General features: G+C 42.8%; 1 protein-coding gene across 5 annotated transcripts in view; it reads right to left on the reverse strand.

Moving 5' to 3' along the window:
• Positions 1–16,889, reverse strand: part of dlgap1b (discs, large (Drosophila) homolog-associated protein 1b) — an 88,842-nt gene that overhangs the window by 34,677 nt on the left and 37,276 nt on the right. For 2 of the 5 annotated variants that reach the window (XM_056364455.1, XM_056364458.1), the window contains exons 3-5: positions 7,797–8,934; positions 5,392–5,606; positions 361–538 (exon numbers count right to left, since the gene is read on the reverse strand). In XM_056364455.1, coding sequence (XP_056220430.1) covers positions 361–538; positions 5,392–5,606; positions 7,797–8,867 — 1,464 coding nt within the window. In that variant the 5' untranslated portion in view covers positions 8,868–8,934. Of the gene's footprint in view, positions 1–360; positions 539–5,391; positions 5,607–5,818; positions 5,938–7,796; positions 8,935–16,889 lie in introns of those variants that run through there. The other 3 variants (XM_056364456.1, XM_056364457.1, XM_056364459.1) reach the window with 3 other exon arrangements.

Here is a 16,889-nt window from a genome sequence, read left to right on the forward strand (position 1 = left end):
AGCTTGTCACTTTGCATCACAAAGTATGCACAAGCAGAAGGAGCATATCAGGGTGAAGGAGGGGATATTGGGGGTGGGGGGGTTCTGCATGCCCTCCTGTTTAATTAGCAAATCTGAATATGCCTGTAATCATATGAGCTCCAGAAAACAGCACACAGACGTATACACTAATTGGGAGATTGGGGGTTTTCGTACTGTTCATTCTTTGCCGGATGGTGACCTGATTGTTAATTCAGGCCTCAGGGTGGCTACGGATGGGATTTCCTCCCCCCTGCACGACCTCATTGGACATAGCAGTGGAGGTACAGGGGGGTGTAAGGGCAAAAGGCAGAGAGGCGCGGGCCCCTGGGTGCCACTAACCTGGCTGATAGTGCTCATGGCTCTCATGTAGCTCTCGTTTCGCGAGCGGAATTTAGGTGAGGCCAGGAGCCCTGCTGGGTCCAAGCTGTCCAGACTCCTATTGATGGAAACCTCACTCACCGCCCGCAGATAGCTGTGACTCCGGATCTGCAGCTTGGGTGAGTGCTCTGTAGAAATCCTGCCGCAAGAGAAGGAGAGAGAGATAAAAGGAGGGACAAAAAAGAGAGAGAGAAAAAAAAAAGAAAGAGGCAGAACAGGAGCAAGGGAAAGAGAGGGAGAGATAAGGTGATGAAAATAGAGCAAGAGAAGGTATTTGCGAAGTACTTGGCAGTGTGTATGAACCCAAAGATATGGATCAATCCACAATTGCTTCAGGAGACACCCTTATCTAATCAACAAGCGCAGTACTATTGAGAAACACTCGCAGTGGCTTAGGTAGTCTGTCCTTGAAGCACCTTGTAAGCACTTTCTAAAACACTCACAGAATTTCTTTCACATGAAAAAAAAAAAAAAAAAGCTATAGATCGACACAAAAATACACACACACACACACACACACACCACACACACGAACACATGCGTACAAACGCACCCCGTCTCCCAGGAAGATGAATAGGTGTCTCATTAGCTCTCACCTGCCTCCAATCCGATTGCTCAGCATGCTTCACGCCTTATGTGCGCGTGTGTGTTTGTGTAGTGTGTGTGTTTAGGTTACGCAGCAGTTGGGCGCGAGCTAAACAATTCATTAATCAGGGGGGATAAAACCTAAAAAGCGGACTTGCTCTCTCCATGATGAACATCGTGGCCTACTAAACCAACTTACAGGGAGAGGAATGAATACAGCACAGATTAGAAAGTCTCTTCTCAAATCAGCAGTGAGAAGTTAAGGTCCAATACCCCCAGTAGTTCACACTCCCGTCTGTCGTTTAATATGCGTATACGAAAACACATTTTACACACACACACACACACACACACACACACACACACACACACAACTCTTACTCTCTGGTCTCCAGGTCAGGTCAGCTTTAATTATGTATTTCCTCCTAAAAATAGAGCGTGGGTACCACAGCCGAGCAAGCTAGATTACTCATTCTTGGATGGATGAATGGGAGAGGAGAGGAAAGTGAAGAGGAACAGGGAAAAGGACAGATGAGCCCGTTGTGATGGGAATGAGGGAGATAATTCTGATGACGCATATAAGCAGTTTCTGATCTGACACCACTATTGACAGAGTGACAGCGGCATTACAAAATAAAACTGTTCTCGGACTTCACATTGCAATGGTTAAGGTTTGGTTAACCATGATCCTAACCACATTACTGGTTATGGTCACGTTTACAATAATAACCACTTGGTTATGGTTAGGGAAATATTTAGGGTATTGTTCACACAAACCAATGCTGACTACAACTCTCCTGTGTTAAAGTCTCATGTTCTGGACATTGTGGCTCTAGAACAAAACATTACTTCCTCCTTTGTTCCTGATGGACAACAGTCTTAATTCTTTCAGCCGCCAAAGGACTTTGTTGCTTAAATGTAAACAAATGTAATTTTTGTGCTTTTGCTGAAATTACTGATGCTGTCTCTCTCTCAATCTCTCTCTCTCTCGCTCTCTCTCTCTGGGGTCCAGCCACATAGTTATCCCTCTTTTCAGTTAGACCAAACAACTGACTGATTGAGAAAGTAATTGACAATCAAAGTAATTGCTGGATGGGAAGCAATTTAAAAGTATAACAGAACACGTCAATTAGTAATCTATTGATAAAATACATAATAAAAACTGACATTTTGTTCTCTTATATTGATACAGTATTACAACTAATTTTTGAACTCTTTACTTTGTTGCATGTTTTATCATTTTTCTATTTTCCCCACGCAATACATCTCAAATGTTTTTTCTGGGGAACCATACTCAATTGATGATGAAGATCAAAAGGTACATCTTTCAAGCCAAGAAAAAATAATCAGAATGTACGGTATATCTCCAAGCCTCAGAGAGTTGTATGAATCATCCATATCAGCCACCTGGAGTCTGTGACTGAAGAATCTACCTACACCATTATCTCTATCCACATCTCCTCTTGATTTCCCTGCGGGGCTGATTATAAGCAGGTCCAATGATGTCTATTGTAGCCACTTGAATGGCAGACCCAGCCTGTAATCAGGACCACCTAAGGTGGGGGAGGTCAGCCTGTCCCAGGGTGACCCTCTATGGAACAAGTGACATTAATGAACACATGCTCCTCTGCCAGTCAGGAATAAAGGCTCACTAAAGCAGTCCACTGATTGCTACTGCATTACTTATTGTAAACCTAGGGGTTTTTTTTCTTCTCCATCATCTCACTTTGTCCTCCTGTTTGCTTCACCTCGTTTCCTGTCAGCCGGCTCCCCCTGCCTCCCCACTTGAGAAGTTTTCTCTGTTCGACTGCCCTATCCTCTTTTACCTTCTCCTGTTTCTGCCTCCTGTCACCATCTTGTCATCTTAGTCACTCTCCAAATGAAAGTCCTTAGAGCGATGACAGTGGTTGAAGGGATGGAAGGACAGAAAGACAGAGATGTGATTACGGCAACCTATTATTCAGGACGTCTGTTCTCGGTGAGAGGTACAAAAATAAACGATAAAATCTAGGGCAGGAATAAATGAATTTGAGGCAATTCGCTGTTGGTGAGTGAGGCAAGCAAGAAAGAATGTCATTTTCTTCTGAGCTTGTTTGCCTGCAAGGAATAATCCCCACTGCTTAATACATGCTTTATCTGTGTGTTGTGTGTTTTAATAAGGATGAAGGTCAGCTTCAGGTGAGAGTAAACAAATCCCACAAATTCTCACAGGAAATTCTTCACTAGTCAAGGACACAAAGGTCAGGGAATGAGCTCTGAAACATATGGAACAACAAAGCTGATTATTTAATCATTGCAGAGTGTAACACAGACTTGTGCCAGCTCCCAACAGCACAGTGTGAAAACAAGATGTCAGCTCCTCCCGCCTCTTCCTCTATCTTCAATGTGCAGCACTGCAGTTTGGTTTGTTCCACTGGGTTCCATCAGACGATCGTGGCGTTCCCAGGGCCAAATTCAAGTCTTTAGTGGGCCCTAAGCTGCACCACTTGCACTTACGTAAGGTTGTGTGTGTGTGTGTGTGTGTGTGTGTGTGTGTGTGTGTGTGTGTGTGTGTGTGTGTGTGTGTGTGTGTGTGTGTGTGTGTGTGTGTGTGTGTGTGTAACCAGCAACAATGACTGAGCAACCACTGGTGTTCCTCTCATCTCTGTTTATTATACAGCTAATCAGTCACAGCCACATACTGCAACATAACACTTGTGTGACCAACTGTTTCGTGGCTGAATGGTGGAAAATATTCTCACTGAGTTAACATTACATTCAGACAGTTAGGTCCTGAGTTGTCGTGTCCAGTAATGAAAATGGTGGAAGGACATGTGTCATTATGAATTAAATAAATTAAAGCAAATTCTGACTTTGTGTGTTTTCATGGTCTTAACCGTCATTTCTATCAGTTCTAATAACACTGCCGCGCAACATCATTACAATAAAGTCAGTGGAGCAAGAAAGACGAGCAGGTAGACAATGAGGCTGTAAACAAGCTGATAGCTGCTATCAGTAGCTGGATGATATAAACTACTTTATTTTTAGGGCACACCTAAAATTGTAATTAATAATGTTTTCAAGAAAGTTTGGATAATTTTATTTTTCGTCGCTGTTCTCTCTTCCAAATAAGCACGACAAAGCCATGTGCATGTGTGTGTGTGTGTGTGTGTGTGCATGTGTGTGTGTGTGTGTGTGTGTGTTTGTTTAAACCTATACACCTGCTTGTGATTCTTGCTTCATTAATTGGAGCTCTTCATTTTTTTTTTTCTTTACATACAATGTTGTTAGAATTATTTCTAATTGGAATTACGACCAAAACTGCAAAAATAAGAATCAAGTTGTGTGAAACCAAAATTTACAATCATATTCTTCCTCCTCAGCGTCTGTTATTCTGTGTATTCCATCAGAAAGATTCAGAAAATGGCACCACTTAACGTCTTGTGTTACTCAAGTTAACTTGTGTGGACTTCATTGTGGACAATGTTGTCAGCTTGATGTTTCTTTTTTTTTTTTTTTTTTTAAGTCAGATCTTCTTGATGGACTCTGGTACTGCTGAAAACTTTACGAGCTCATGCTGTGAAGCAGTATGCTGCTGAGCCGTGAATGACTTATGCAACAAGAAACAACTTCATGAAAATCTTGAAATAATAAAGCTCAGCTTTTAACCGCAAATCTGTAACACAGAGTTGCTTTGAGAAGGAGAAAATATTTGATGATGTTCCCTACCCATAATGCATTCTGGAGAATATGACATTTATTTTTGAACAGACTTCAGCGCATGAACAGGCATCATGTATTTTCAATTAAGGCTCAGTCTGTTCAATGGGTTTGTGTGATTGTAGAGATACAGACGCCAACTCTGAAGACAGAAGTGTGTGTCTGAGTTGTAAACACTGAACAGGTAATTAAGCTGTGGCCACTGAGAGTCAGGGACTCAAACATAAGCCGGACTGCTGCTGGGAAGACACATGAATAACGCTGACTGCCTTCATCTGCCTCTGTTTGTCGAGTTTTTCCTTTTTCTTCCACTCCCTTCATCTCTCCCGTCTGTTTCACTCAAACTGCTCAGTTTGACCACAGGCTTTCAGCACACTTGAACATTATTTTCAGAAGCATGCGCCATATACGCGCTGAAAAATAATATACTGTACAGGCGGGCATACGGCTGCGCCATACATGAACACATAAATACTGAAACGCTGCTGTCAGTTAATTGATTTGGTGGATGACAGAAAATAAATCAAGTCATTTTTCAGGCACAAATGCCAAACATTCAGCTCAAGCTTCTCAAGTGGAAGGTTCTATGTTTGAGTTGTCTGAAGGGGAATTGTGATGTGCATTTCTTATTAATTGATTAATCAAAAAAAAAAAAAAAATGTAAGTAAATAACTGATACTGAAACTTTCAGCCAGGGCACACACTCACTTCAGCGTGGTCATCTCTGTGAGGGACGGCTGTGTGGCCTTCAGGTAGCTCGCCCGCCGTGCCTGGACCTTGGGCGAGGGTTTGGGGCTGCAGTCCGAGTCGCCGCTGTCCTCTTCTGCCATGGCCTTGATGTAGCTGCCGCTGCGCATCCGCCGGCACGGGATCTCATCGTCCTTCCCCAGTGGAGAGAAACTGCTCCAGTCATCCTGAGGCACCTGTAGACATGAAGGGAGATAAGGTGAAGAGGGTGCTAACACAGGTCGCCCTCCAGAGTTCAGAGCTCAGAGAGAGGCACTCACACATGAAAAATAGACAGTTTAATATTTCCTACCCTGGCCTGATATAAATACCTGTACCACACAGTGCACTTAATGCCTTTAAAGAAGTGATAGTAACAATATCAATGCAGGAGCTCCCTTGATCATACCATAAGCTTGTGATTGCCGGAGGCCTTCTTTTGTCTGTCCTGTGATGCATGCGGCATATCAAACGCAGGGAATTAAATGTTTTGACAAAATGTTGCAGTAGCCCGGCCTCTGTCTGCTCCCGTGACTTTTCACACACACTAATGAAGGTAAAAAATAAAAGGAGGCAAGGCTATCTCCCAGCCCTAATCTAAAAGAGAGAGAGAGAGAGAGAGAGTCAAAGACAGCAGACATGGAGAGAGGGGGGAAAACAAAGGGGGTTTTGTTCAGCAGAACCACTGCAGTCCCAATGTGAGTGGCTGTTAGGGCACCGGCTCTGAAGTGAAAGAAATGAGATACAGAGCGAGGAAAAAGTGCAAGAGAATCATTCAACAGACCGGGGTGTAGCTAGGAAACCAAGCTGACCTTGATGTCAGGGGCAACCACAGACTATGTTAACATCTTGGGAAAGACTGGGTGTGTGATGACGTCACAAGAACTGAATTACTGTTACCGAGAAACAGCCATAGAACAAATGAAGTCATGCTTTTAAAATCTATTACCCACGCAGTAGCATATAGCATATTTAAGATGTTCTAACCTGTGAAAGAGTTAAGCATTACACTAAATGTGTGTCTGTGATTACATGTGTGTGAACGCATTATAGGATCCAATCCTAATAGGCGAAGCACATATCATATCAAGTCTTTGTTTTAAGGATTCAGGAAATGTCTGCAGACAAACTTGTCAGGCTGCTCTCCTTGAAAGCCTATTTTTTCCCTCCCTTCTGTCTCTCTTTCTAGAAAAAAGCGATGGCTCTTTTAGGCTGGGAGAAATGTTGCCGTACTGCGGCGACAACATCCTTCCTTGATCTGCTCACTCCGTTTTCCAGGCTGTTAAAATGCACGACCACACAGAACTTTCTCTCTGTCTTTTATATGCTCCCTCACTCTTGCTTTCTGACTTTTACTTTCTCCACTCACACCCTCCTCTTTCGCCTTTCTTTGCTCTCATTTAGTCCTTTTCCTACAGTACACACACACACACACACACACACACACACACACACAAGCACACAAAAGCACATGCACACCCTTCCTTCTATTCTCTCTGCCCTGTCTCTCCATTTCTCCCCTCAGGCTTTTATTTGCAGCTCACCCCGATGAGAGGAAATATATGCAATCTGAAACACTTTTATCTTTTCCAAAAAAGAAAAAGAGAAGCAGTATCAGGTGGGCTGATGTGTCATCATGCATGTGTGTCTGTGTGTGTCCCTGTGCGCTTGTGTTAGTGTGTCTGATGACTGGGCTTGGGGACTGGAGCATTTTTTCTTTCCTGTCTTCCTCTACTCACCTCTGTCTCTCTGTGATCTCATATTATCACCACACTATCACTCTGTGAGTAAGATATACACACACTCGTGCATGCACACCACAACTGCCATGACCATGACCAGACAATTTGCCATTTATGCTCTGAAAACAGATTAGATGGGTATTTCTGGTCTGCTTGAACCTGACCTGTCAGACAATGAAAATAGAATGAGCTTACTGCATTATTCCTCAAGTGTAAATATAAAAGCATTGATGCCATTCCATACATTTAAATATGAATGTAATGGCATAAACATCCACCTGCTCGTGTACAACTAGTTCAGTACATGTCAGCACAAACAAACACAGAAGAGCAGATGATGCGATGATTTTGCAAAATGCTTTATGATGATATGAGGGATTAAGTCAACATGAGGCCAATGATCATTGGAGACACAGCTAATGACAGGATGGGGTCTGGGCCAGTGCTTTGCTGACACTGACACACTGACACACACACACACACACACACACACACACACACACACACACACACACACACACACACACACACACACACACACACACACAGATACATGCAGAAAAACAGAAACATGAAGGAGCAGCTGGCGGCGGGTGATGCATGAAGCATGACATGTGGGAGGTGGGGCTGTTGTAATAGTCCTACCTGTAGGAAGTGGCAGGTGCGTCCCTGCTCGGCTTTCACTAGAGCCTTATCTAGGTTGACTGAGGCCTTCTGGTAGACCTCTCGTGCTCTGCTCACCGTCAGCGTTGAAGACCACGAGCTCTTCTTCAGCTGCATCTGGCCGTCCAGCGCGCCCACCAACGGCAGCCCTCCACTGCTGCCCCCAGAGCACGTCGAGCATTTCACATCGTTGTTGCTGCGTGACGTTTTGAGAGAGTGGGCGCTGATGGTGTTGTAGGACTCCATGAAGTACTGCGACTGAGATTTGTCTGGGTGGCGCCCCATAGTCATGACCCCGGAGGGCAGGCCTCCACTGCTGCCCCCGTGGTGATGGTGGTAGAGGCACACCTCCCGGTCAAGCGTGTCGTCTGAGCTCCAGTAGCCGGAGATGGCAGTGCGCATCTTAGGCTCCGACTTTGAGCGGTCTTTGCTCTTACTGCGTTTACTGTGCTTCAGGGTGCCGGAGGATGAGGGCGGGTCATCGGGACTGGATTTGCTGCCATTCATCCTCCCGCTCCCTCCTCCACCAGACCCCGAGGGCCCCTCCAAGGAGTGGGACTTGGTGAAAAGCTTCTGGACAGAGTGAACGAGGTGGCGGATCCGACCGGGGCTGTCGCTGCGTTGGTGCTCTACCGCGGTGCGCTTGTACTGCAGCGTGTGGTAGCCTTCACGCCGCACCGGTGCCTGGCGCTCAAACTGCTCTAGCAGGTTAGATGGGATGCGGTTGTTGTTTGCTCCACCTCCTCCGCTTCCCTTACTGCTCCCTGTTGGCCCTGTATAAGGCACCACAGCGCCACACTCCTCCTTCAGCTCATGGTGGGAGCTGTAATGTCTGCGAGGGAAGGTGCAGCTGGCCAGGTCAGGATAGGCATTGCACTCAGACTGGAAGGAGTTGCGTTGGGTGTAGCAGGAGTGGTCAGCAGGATGAGATTCCCCGGGGTTGAGGAAGTAGGACCGACGATCCGCGTGGCCAAGGGTCATGGAGTCGTAAGAGGGGTCGCAGGTCACCGCGTGGGGGTGACTACGGCTGCTGGACAGGCCTTTCATTGTCATCGTGGCCGGGTTGACGTGCACATCCAACTGCTGCCGCGGGAAGTCTGCACAGGCCCCAAAACTAGTGCTACAGAGAAACACACAGCCATGAGGAAGAGCAGACAAACAAACAAAAAGAGAGAAACAGAGAGGAGAATTATAAATATCTCATATTTGCATACACCCAAAGAACAGCGCAATGTCTTCATCTGCTTTAATTTGAAGAAGATGCTTTCTGGCACTGCTTCACAGATGAGAAAACTTGCTGACGTTGACGGGACTTGGGCCTATTCTTCTCTTTCAACCTTTTATTTTTGTCCTTCAAAACTTCAAAAGGAGCAATCTCTAAATATAGCAGCCACTTGGCATGTGATCCTTGACATCCAGATCTGTCCTCAAGCTTCCTCCTCCACGTCTCTGTTCGCTTGGGTAGATTTCAGTGAAAAAAAAGTGACAGGGGATTGAGGAAACAGAGAGAAACAAAGGAAGAGGCAGTATCAAGAAGAGTTCAAATGCATTTCCAGCTCTAGTGTGTGCTAATATTTTTCGAGGGTACTGTTAGAAATGAAGCATCAGTGTAACTGAACAAGAAAATAATGAGCAATTGGTGGTGGGAATGCAGAGACACAGGCATCCTCTGCAGAGCCTTAATCCCTCAGATGATTTCACTAAAACTGCCCAATGATAAATTCAGCCGAGTGCTTTCACAGAACAGTGGATATAACAGATCTAGTAATAGTCAAAAAGCGCATTTATTTTATCAGTGCTGCATGCATGCACATCCCCATCTCGCAAAGACAACAAATGATCACAGCCTGAGCCTAGACTTTCCCTCCATACCTCCAGTTCTCCTCTAAGGGCAAACTAATTGGCCAGTAAAACCCAGCTGACAGCATCTGGGCCAGTCGAGGCAACTGGCAATAAACGACCTTTCCCTTACATGGTGACATGAAAACAATGGCATCCATCAGCGCCCTTAAACTGCCTTCCTCGCCCATCTGGGGCTGTGGCTGGCCAGCCGCCGTACGCACACGGTTTCCGATGGACTGGAGGTGAAGCTAACAAGACAATAATAAGAGCCCACGCATCCTGGTGTAGGCACAGTGACAGCAGTGTGGCCGAGCCTGCGCGGGGGAATTCATTACTGCGATTTATAATGCACTTCCAAAGGCCACAGTGGTAAATATAAAAAAAGAAAAAAAAAAGAAAGAAAAGAAAAAAAGATGGAAGAAGAGGGGGGAGATTAAATGAAGGGAGAAAAGATAAGAAAAAAATGAGGGAGACGGAGCAGCAGAATGAAATATCATGTCAGTTCTTTACATAACTAGAGGACACTGTGTAGGGCACATGCTGGATGTATTTATGTGCTTGAATAGAGAGGGAGTCCCATTTATTATTTTCTTTGACGTGCCTGTAAACTGGATGCTGGATTAATTGAAAAATTGGGGAAATTATTCATGCAATTTCCTTGTCTGTACTAAACCAGGGGATCAAATCACTCTGGGAGAGAATTAAGCCAGTATATTACTCTTCAATTGTTAGAGGGAAAATGAAAAAATACAGCGGTCAATCCCCACCCCCATCTGCAATATACTTACAAGAGTGAACTCCTTACAAAGCATACACTACGTACAACACTGACACGCGCAGTGTCCGCTTCTTGCAGGGCTCTTAAAAAGTGGGCTGTGTCCCACTAAAGGTATTCATTGCAGTTGACAGAGATCCCTTCTGTTGGCCGCTGAAGCACAGAATATGACCTAAATAAAAGGCCCTCGCGGTGATCCACAGCAGCGTGTTTGTGGCACAGCTGTCTGCAGCACTGCACTAAAGCTGAAAAGCTGAAGTTGGGTCATGCTGGCTTTCTGCCTGCTAGCCACACACACACACACACACTCACACGCACACACACTGACACACAAATACATAGTGTATCTGACAGGCTGCATGTCCATGCTGAATTTTGATGCTGCTAGCTTGTAAAGTGCAGTTTATCAACAAGAAGAAGAGGATCTGCTGGTTCTGCCGTGTCCGTCAGGTACGGCCGACAGTGACATGAGGAAAGCTCATAGACAGCTGTGGTTATGCATTATGCTGTATGTCCATCGTAGCTGACTGACCCAGTTGTGTCTCTACCTGTCTGATCAAGCCAACCTCAATATAGCATACCATCAAACTGGACAGACCTTACAACTCTGAAACAGTAGTAAAACATTTCAGTCATGACACTGAAGTAATTGTTTTTAGGTTGTAATTGGCCGTTTGCTAAGCCGTGCCGCCTTAGTTACTGTTGTTAAGTCTGTCAAGCGTCCATTCTCGCACAGCACAATAATGTTTGCAATGATTTAACACATAAAAGTCTCTGAAACAATGTGTCCTTGATTTCAGACGCTCCTAATTTTGATCCAGTGACTGCCGATTTTGCCGCCATTCTCAAACATTTGGACTCAGCTGGTGATTGCACTACAACAATGTACTTTACATATTGTTACAAAATAATCTATACTCAAGTGTCCATATCTAATTGACAGTGACAAAGCTTTCAAATTCTTTTGAAGTAGCAGAAATGCTCGTAGCACAGCCCAACAGACATCATTTCAACATGCAGAGAAATCCAAAGGTTGACAGGCCTGCCGAGCTATGATGGGGCGACTGCTGTTTGGCGGACGGATTTAGCCAATGGTCAGTTGTTACCTTGGGAATTTGTCTGAAAATGCCACACCAGCATAACAACAATGAGCACAGTAAGAACTACAGTGCTTCAATGCAACACAAAAGCATACAAGAAAACAAATACAAAACAAGAAACCCCAACGCTCCTTCTACTTTGTGTGAAGAGACTCCGGATACCGCTGAGACTTCATTACATTTAGAGTGATTGTGTGCTGAACAGCAAAGTGTGCAAACAAAACGCAGTAGATAAAACAAGTCAGGCTATGAATGTTAAAGCCCATTACCACCTGCACTGCATCAGCACAGCAGGCTAAATTCTATTTAGATGCCATGTTTTTTTGGGCTGAAATAGATAAATAAATAAAAGATTTTTTCTTCTTCATGATCTAACGCATTAGCCCATCTTCAGCGTAGCCTCACAGTGGTGAAATCTACTCCCAATTTTCTTTACTTCACCCTTAGTTTTGAGGCTCACAAAAGCAAATAAACAAAAGGTGGTAAGGAAATGCAAAGTAATATTGACTTACTTACTGCATACCATTTTCGTAGGAAGTGGTGAAATCAATATGCCTGAGTGTGAGAAGACTGCTGCAGCTTTTCTTGCTGGCAAAATAAAAGGCTGCTGTACAGATTGCAGTTGGTCTTTCTTCTTCAATCGACATCAAACGCTGGGTGCAAGACGGAGCACAGGCAGGGCTTACTGAGCTTCTTTCAGGCCTTCACAGGCCACAAGGCGGCAAAAGGTCCCTTCTTCTTTCTCAAACCTGCCAATGATTTCTACAAAGGTTGAACACATAACCAATCTCCCCTCCACGGGGGATCAAAACACCTCAGTGGATGTGGCCCGTCCTATGTCTGTATGTGTGTTTGTGTGGAAGAGAAGAAAGAAAACAGCACTTTACCTCCAGTTTTCAGGTCAAATGAAGTTTTGACTCTGATCCTGCAAGCATTTGCAGTCCAAGGCTAATGCATGATATTACCGCCCAGACTGGATATAAAGGTGAAGATATGGTACACACAAAAACGTGTATGTGTGCATACGACTCTGCATGGTGTGAGACAGAAAGAGGATGACAGTATATCCTTGGGATTGTTTCGCTGTGAAAATAAAATAATAAAAATGCAAATTTCTAGACCTGCTCTTTCAGAATTGACAGATTGGAAAGCATTTCTTGCATACTTGATTGATGTGGCCTACTTTCCACTTTTCAAACATGCTGGATGCAAGAAGGTTATACTCTGCACTGTGGTCTCACATTTTTCTTGAGATATGTGCACGCAAACATATCTTTTCTGTTTCATGAATTTCTTTTCTTTTCCTGGGTTGATATGTGCGCTCACATGACCTGAGATGTGCATTCACTCCTGGTAGTATCTAGCCATGCAGAAAGCATAGGTTCAGTTTACTCAGGTTTTAAGATATCTGCCTCTGAGGCCACATACGTTTCAGTGTTAAAATGCATCATTCTGCTGCGTTTATGCTTGGCATCCACACTACTACAAAGTTTTTGAGCGTCTAAAATGGCGATGTTTGGAAACCCTGCTGGCCCTGTTTTAGTTTGAAAACTCCAGAAACTGAGACTTTTGGAAACAATGATGCAGATACTCTCGTTTGTTCTGTGATTGGATCTTATTGGTCACGACTACCTGTGGTGAATACAACTTTGATGATGAATTACAAACCATGGAGAGCGTTTTTGTTTTGAAATGCTGTTTTAAAATAAAGACATGGACGTAGCCTGAGACTTCTGCTGCCTCTCAAGTACAATAGTGCTAAAGGTGACATTAAAAAAATAAAAATAAAAAAAATCAACAGGGACATGTATTCCAGAAACAACAGCCCAGATACTTAGAACAATCCACAGACTTGCCCCTGAGGTCAGTTTTTAAACTGGAATTAATTCAACAAAGCTAAATTCCATTTATCTCCAGTCCAATGGGATCCTGGAAAAACCTCAAAATCAATAGTCACATAAAACTGAAGACTAGACACACCCCCAACATGTTTTTGAACTGTTGTAATTTGGTTGAAGTGTTGAAGTGTTAAACAAAAAACATAATTGAGCAGCATGTTCCTGAATAAACAAGATAATTAGCATTATGCTTTTCTGGGTGGAGAGGAAATAAAAATGTTCCCTGTAAAACAGTGAGTGACATAATAAGTAGTAAATATTCTGTCCTGCTGCAAAACAGACAGACATAAATACACATATGAGTTATATTCAGATATTCTGTGAAGCCACTTTAACAGACAAACTTACAGCTACTTTCACAAAACTCACCCATATTTATAAATATTTAATTACATGAATATTTGAAGCTTTAATATCTCAAAATGAAACACACACAGAAACAGGAGAGCTGCAGCAGTGACAGTGACAGAGTGGGTTTTCTCATCGTGAATGTGTGAACAGTGCATTTAAAAAGAGAGAAAAAAAAAAAGTCCCCAAGAGAATGATGTCGTGGAACATTTTAAAGACGGCCAGGGGCCAAAAAGCCATTGAGGGAACTGGTAATTTCTTTGTGTTTCCGGATTATGTAGAAGTGGCTTTTAGGGATGTCAGGAGACGCTGAGAACCACTAACTTTAATGTCTTGGCTGTTAAAATGACTCTTAAATGATAGATGACAGTCTCCCTTGACTGTCCTGTCTGGCTGCAGCAAGGCAACATTTTGAAGAAAAGCTGCAAATGATTGCTTTTGCTTTATATGATGTGCATCATAAAATATATGAATGTCTACAAAAGCAATATCTTGACATGATAAAAGTCATATAAAAATGGGAAAGTGATACAAATAAAATGCTTTCAGCATTCCATCTCATTTTACTCTCCAAGGCAGAGTGGTTCACACAATGGTGTTTCAAAATTTATACCAAGAGCGATAAGAGGCCATGCAGTATATCTTTATTGTATCAATAAATGACAGCTTACACAACGCGTTTCCTTTGTAATTTGTATGTAGGCTTTATTCAAACACTGAAATGATTAACTGCTTGGCATCTTATCAAAATATGTTAAATAACCTGACAAATACATATTTACAGCACATCTTTAAAGCATTTCTTTTTTAACCAAACGGCTCATTAGACCTTGTCTTAGATGTCTATTAGGCATGTTCCTGCTTACGGTATTGGCTGCATTATGAAAACATATGCCTTCATGGATGGATTGATGGTCCCGTTTTCCACGAGGCAGCTCCTTTGTCACAAGCAAACTAATTAGACTGACTGTCAGGGTCTCTCTGACAAATGGAGTGACTGCGTTGAGCTATAGCTCAGGACCCGCCAAGCACATTCTAGAGACAAATTCCTCTAGTGATGAGGTCTATTTGATCAAGGTAAACAAATTAACAAAGGCATTAAGTCCAGAGAAAGCCTGGTGTTGTTTGTCTCTGGCAGAGCTGTCACTGACGCTCTTGCTGTTTGTTAAAAGAACTTCAACAACACAGAAAAAGTGCACTGACTTTGTGAAAATGCAGCAACGGAGGCAACCAAACATGGTAATTGAAGGTCATTATAACGTTACGTCACTGACTCTGGGTTCGGAGAGTGCCTTTCTATGTACAGCTCTGCAAAAACCTTTCAAAATTACAATTCGTTCATGTGTAATTTCTGATATGCTTATTTATCTTTCATATGATCTTGTTCTGTTATTTCAATGACAGTCCATGGATAGAAACATTTCAGCCACGGGAATTTTACTACTACTTTTCTACGTCTCCAAGCAGTCACTGAATCCCAAAGTGACATTTCATATGATGGATTCATGCAGTAAAATAATAGAAAAGTTCTGACTGTAAGATTGCTATGTTTAAAAGCCCTCTTCCCCTTTTTCTTATAAATGAATGTACTCATTCAGGAATCCCTTGATCTTTTCAGGAAAAGATTGAACTGAGTGGATCTGACACTTGGCTCTGACTATATAACAAAAGGCCATGACTCCACTGAGATTGCTATTGTATGGCTTAAGGTTGAATCCATGATGGGCCAAGAGTGTGAATCAAGGATAAAGAAGACAGCTCTTACAGCTTTACAGTTAGATATGATAAAATTCCTTATATAAAGGCAGTCACATGATCTTGCGGAGGAATTGGATAGGTTCTAAGCTTACTTTTCGAGGTGTGCTACCAGGAAAATGAAAGCAGTATCTCACTTTTGTTAGATATTTCTAATTTTAACAACATTGTTTTCTTACATCACCTGTTCCTTATATCTGTTAGGACTGTGACTTTTTAAAATCAGAATTTCATCCTCTGTATAGTGCAGGAGGATGCACACTGTACATCGGCAGTGGAAGCTGCTAAAATGCAATGTCCGTTGCTATATTAGTCAGCTAGGCTATTGTTGTTCTCTTCGCTGATGCAAAACGGAGAAAACTGGCCACGCGACACTAAACCATCTATGTGAAAGTGTTTAAGATTCAACACAACAGACAGAAAAATGATGGATACAGCAGGCTACGGCTGTTAGCTGCAAACTTGATAAAACAGAGCGCCTTATGCTAACCTTAGCCAAACAGAACAACAAAACAATGTCAGTTCTACAACAGGATGTGTGCATTTGAATAGATTTTAAAAATTACACATCAGTTCAAATTTGGTCAGAAACTGAGAGCCCAAATACCTGTGAAGGAAGTAATAAAGTACTAAAGTTAGACTTTAAAATCCAGTGATTAATCATTGATTAGTCTTTTTCTGAATTTAAGGCTACATCTTCCACAAGTTAATTTAGTTCTTTTCAATTTTAGATAAGACAGTCTAGATAACGACAGCAAGAGTAAAAACACATATAAGGGATTACTGATTGTGGATTAGTTCGTTGCCCAGGAGCCGAACCAAAGTAAGCGTTTTAGAGGGTAATAATGCTTTATGAGTAAAATATCACTTTGAGCCTTTCCAAATGATCTACCTCCGTAAACCTAGAGATTACAGAGTGTGAGAAATTACTAACTCTTCTCTCTCTCCTCCTTTTTAATAAAGTTCAATAAAGCTATCCATAAAAAGCAGCCAAGGAAATTGGACAAGGGAGGACAGCATCGCCATGGAAACAAATGGATTTTCTGGTGGAAAACAATGTATTTTCATCCCAGCTAATGAGAACTCATATGTACCAATCACTCTGGGATCATATGTGTGGACGGCAACAGAAGTCGCCATTTCTTATGCTTTGTATCTTCATGTTTCCACAGGACATTCAAGAAATTGTGAAAAATGACCAAACCCTCACCTTATCATCCTTTTTCAGAGAACAGAAATTTTGATTTGCAACCCTTTACATGACGGAATATGGGTTACTTATTGTTTCTGAAAAGTATAATGTAAGCGACACAAAAGGAAGGATAAATGAAAATAAAACGTACATACAGCATGTATT

The sequence above is a fragment of the Seriola aureovittata genome, chromosome 20, assembly GCF_021018895.1.
Source record: "Seriola aureovittata isolate HTS-2021-v1 ecotype China chromosome 20, ASM2101889v1, whole genome shotgun sequence".
In the NCBI taxonomy this organism is placed as follows: domain Eukaryota; kingdom Metazoa; phylum Chordata; class Actinopteri; order Carangiformes; family Carangidae; genus Seriola; species Seriola aureovittata.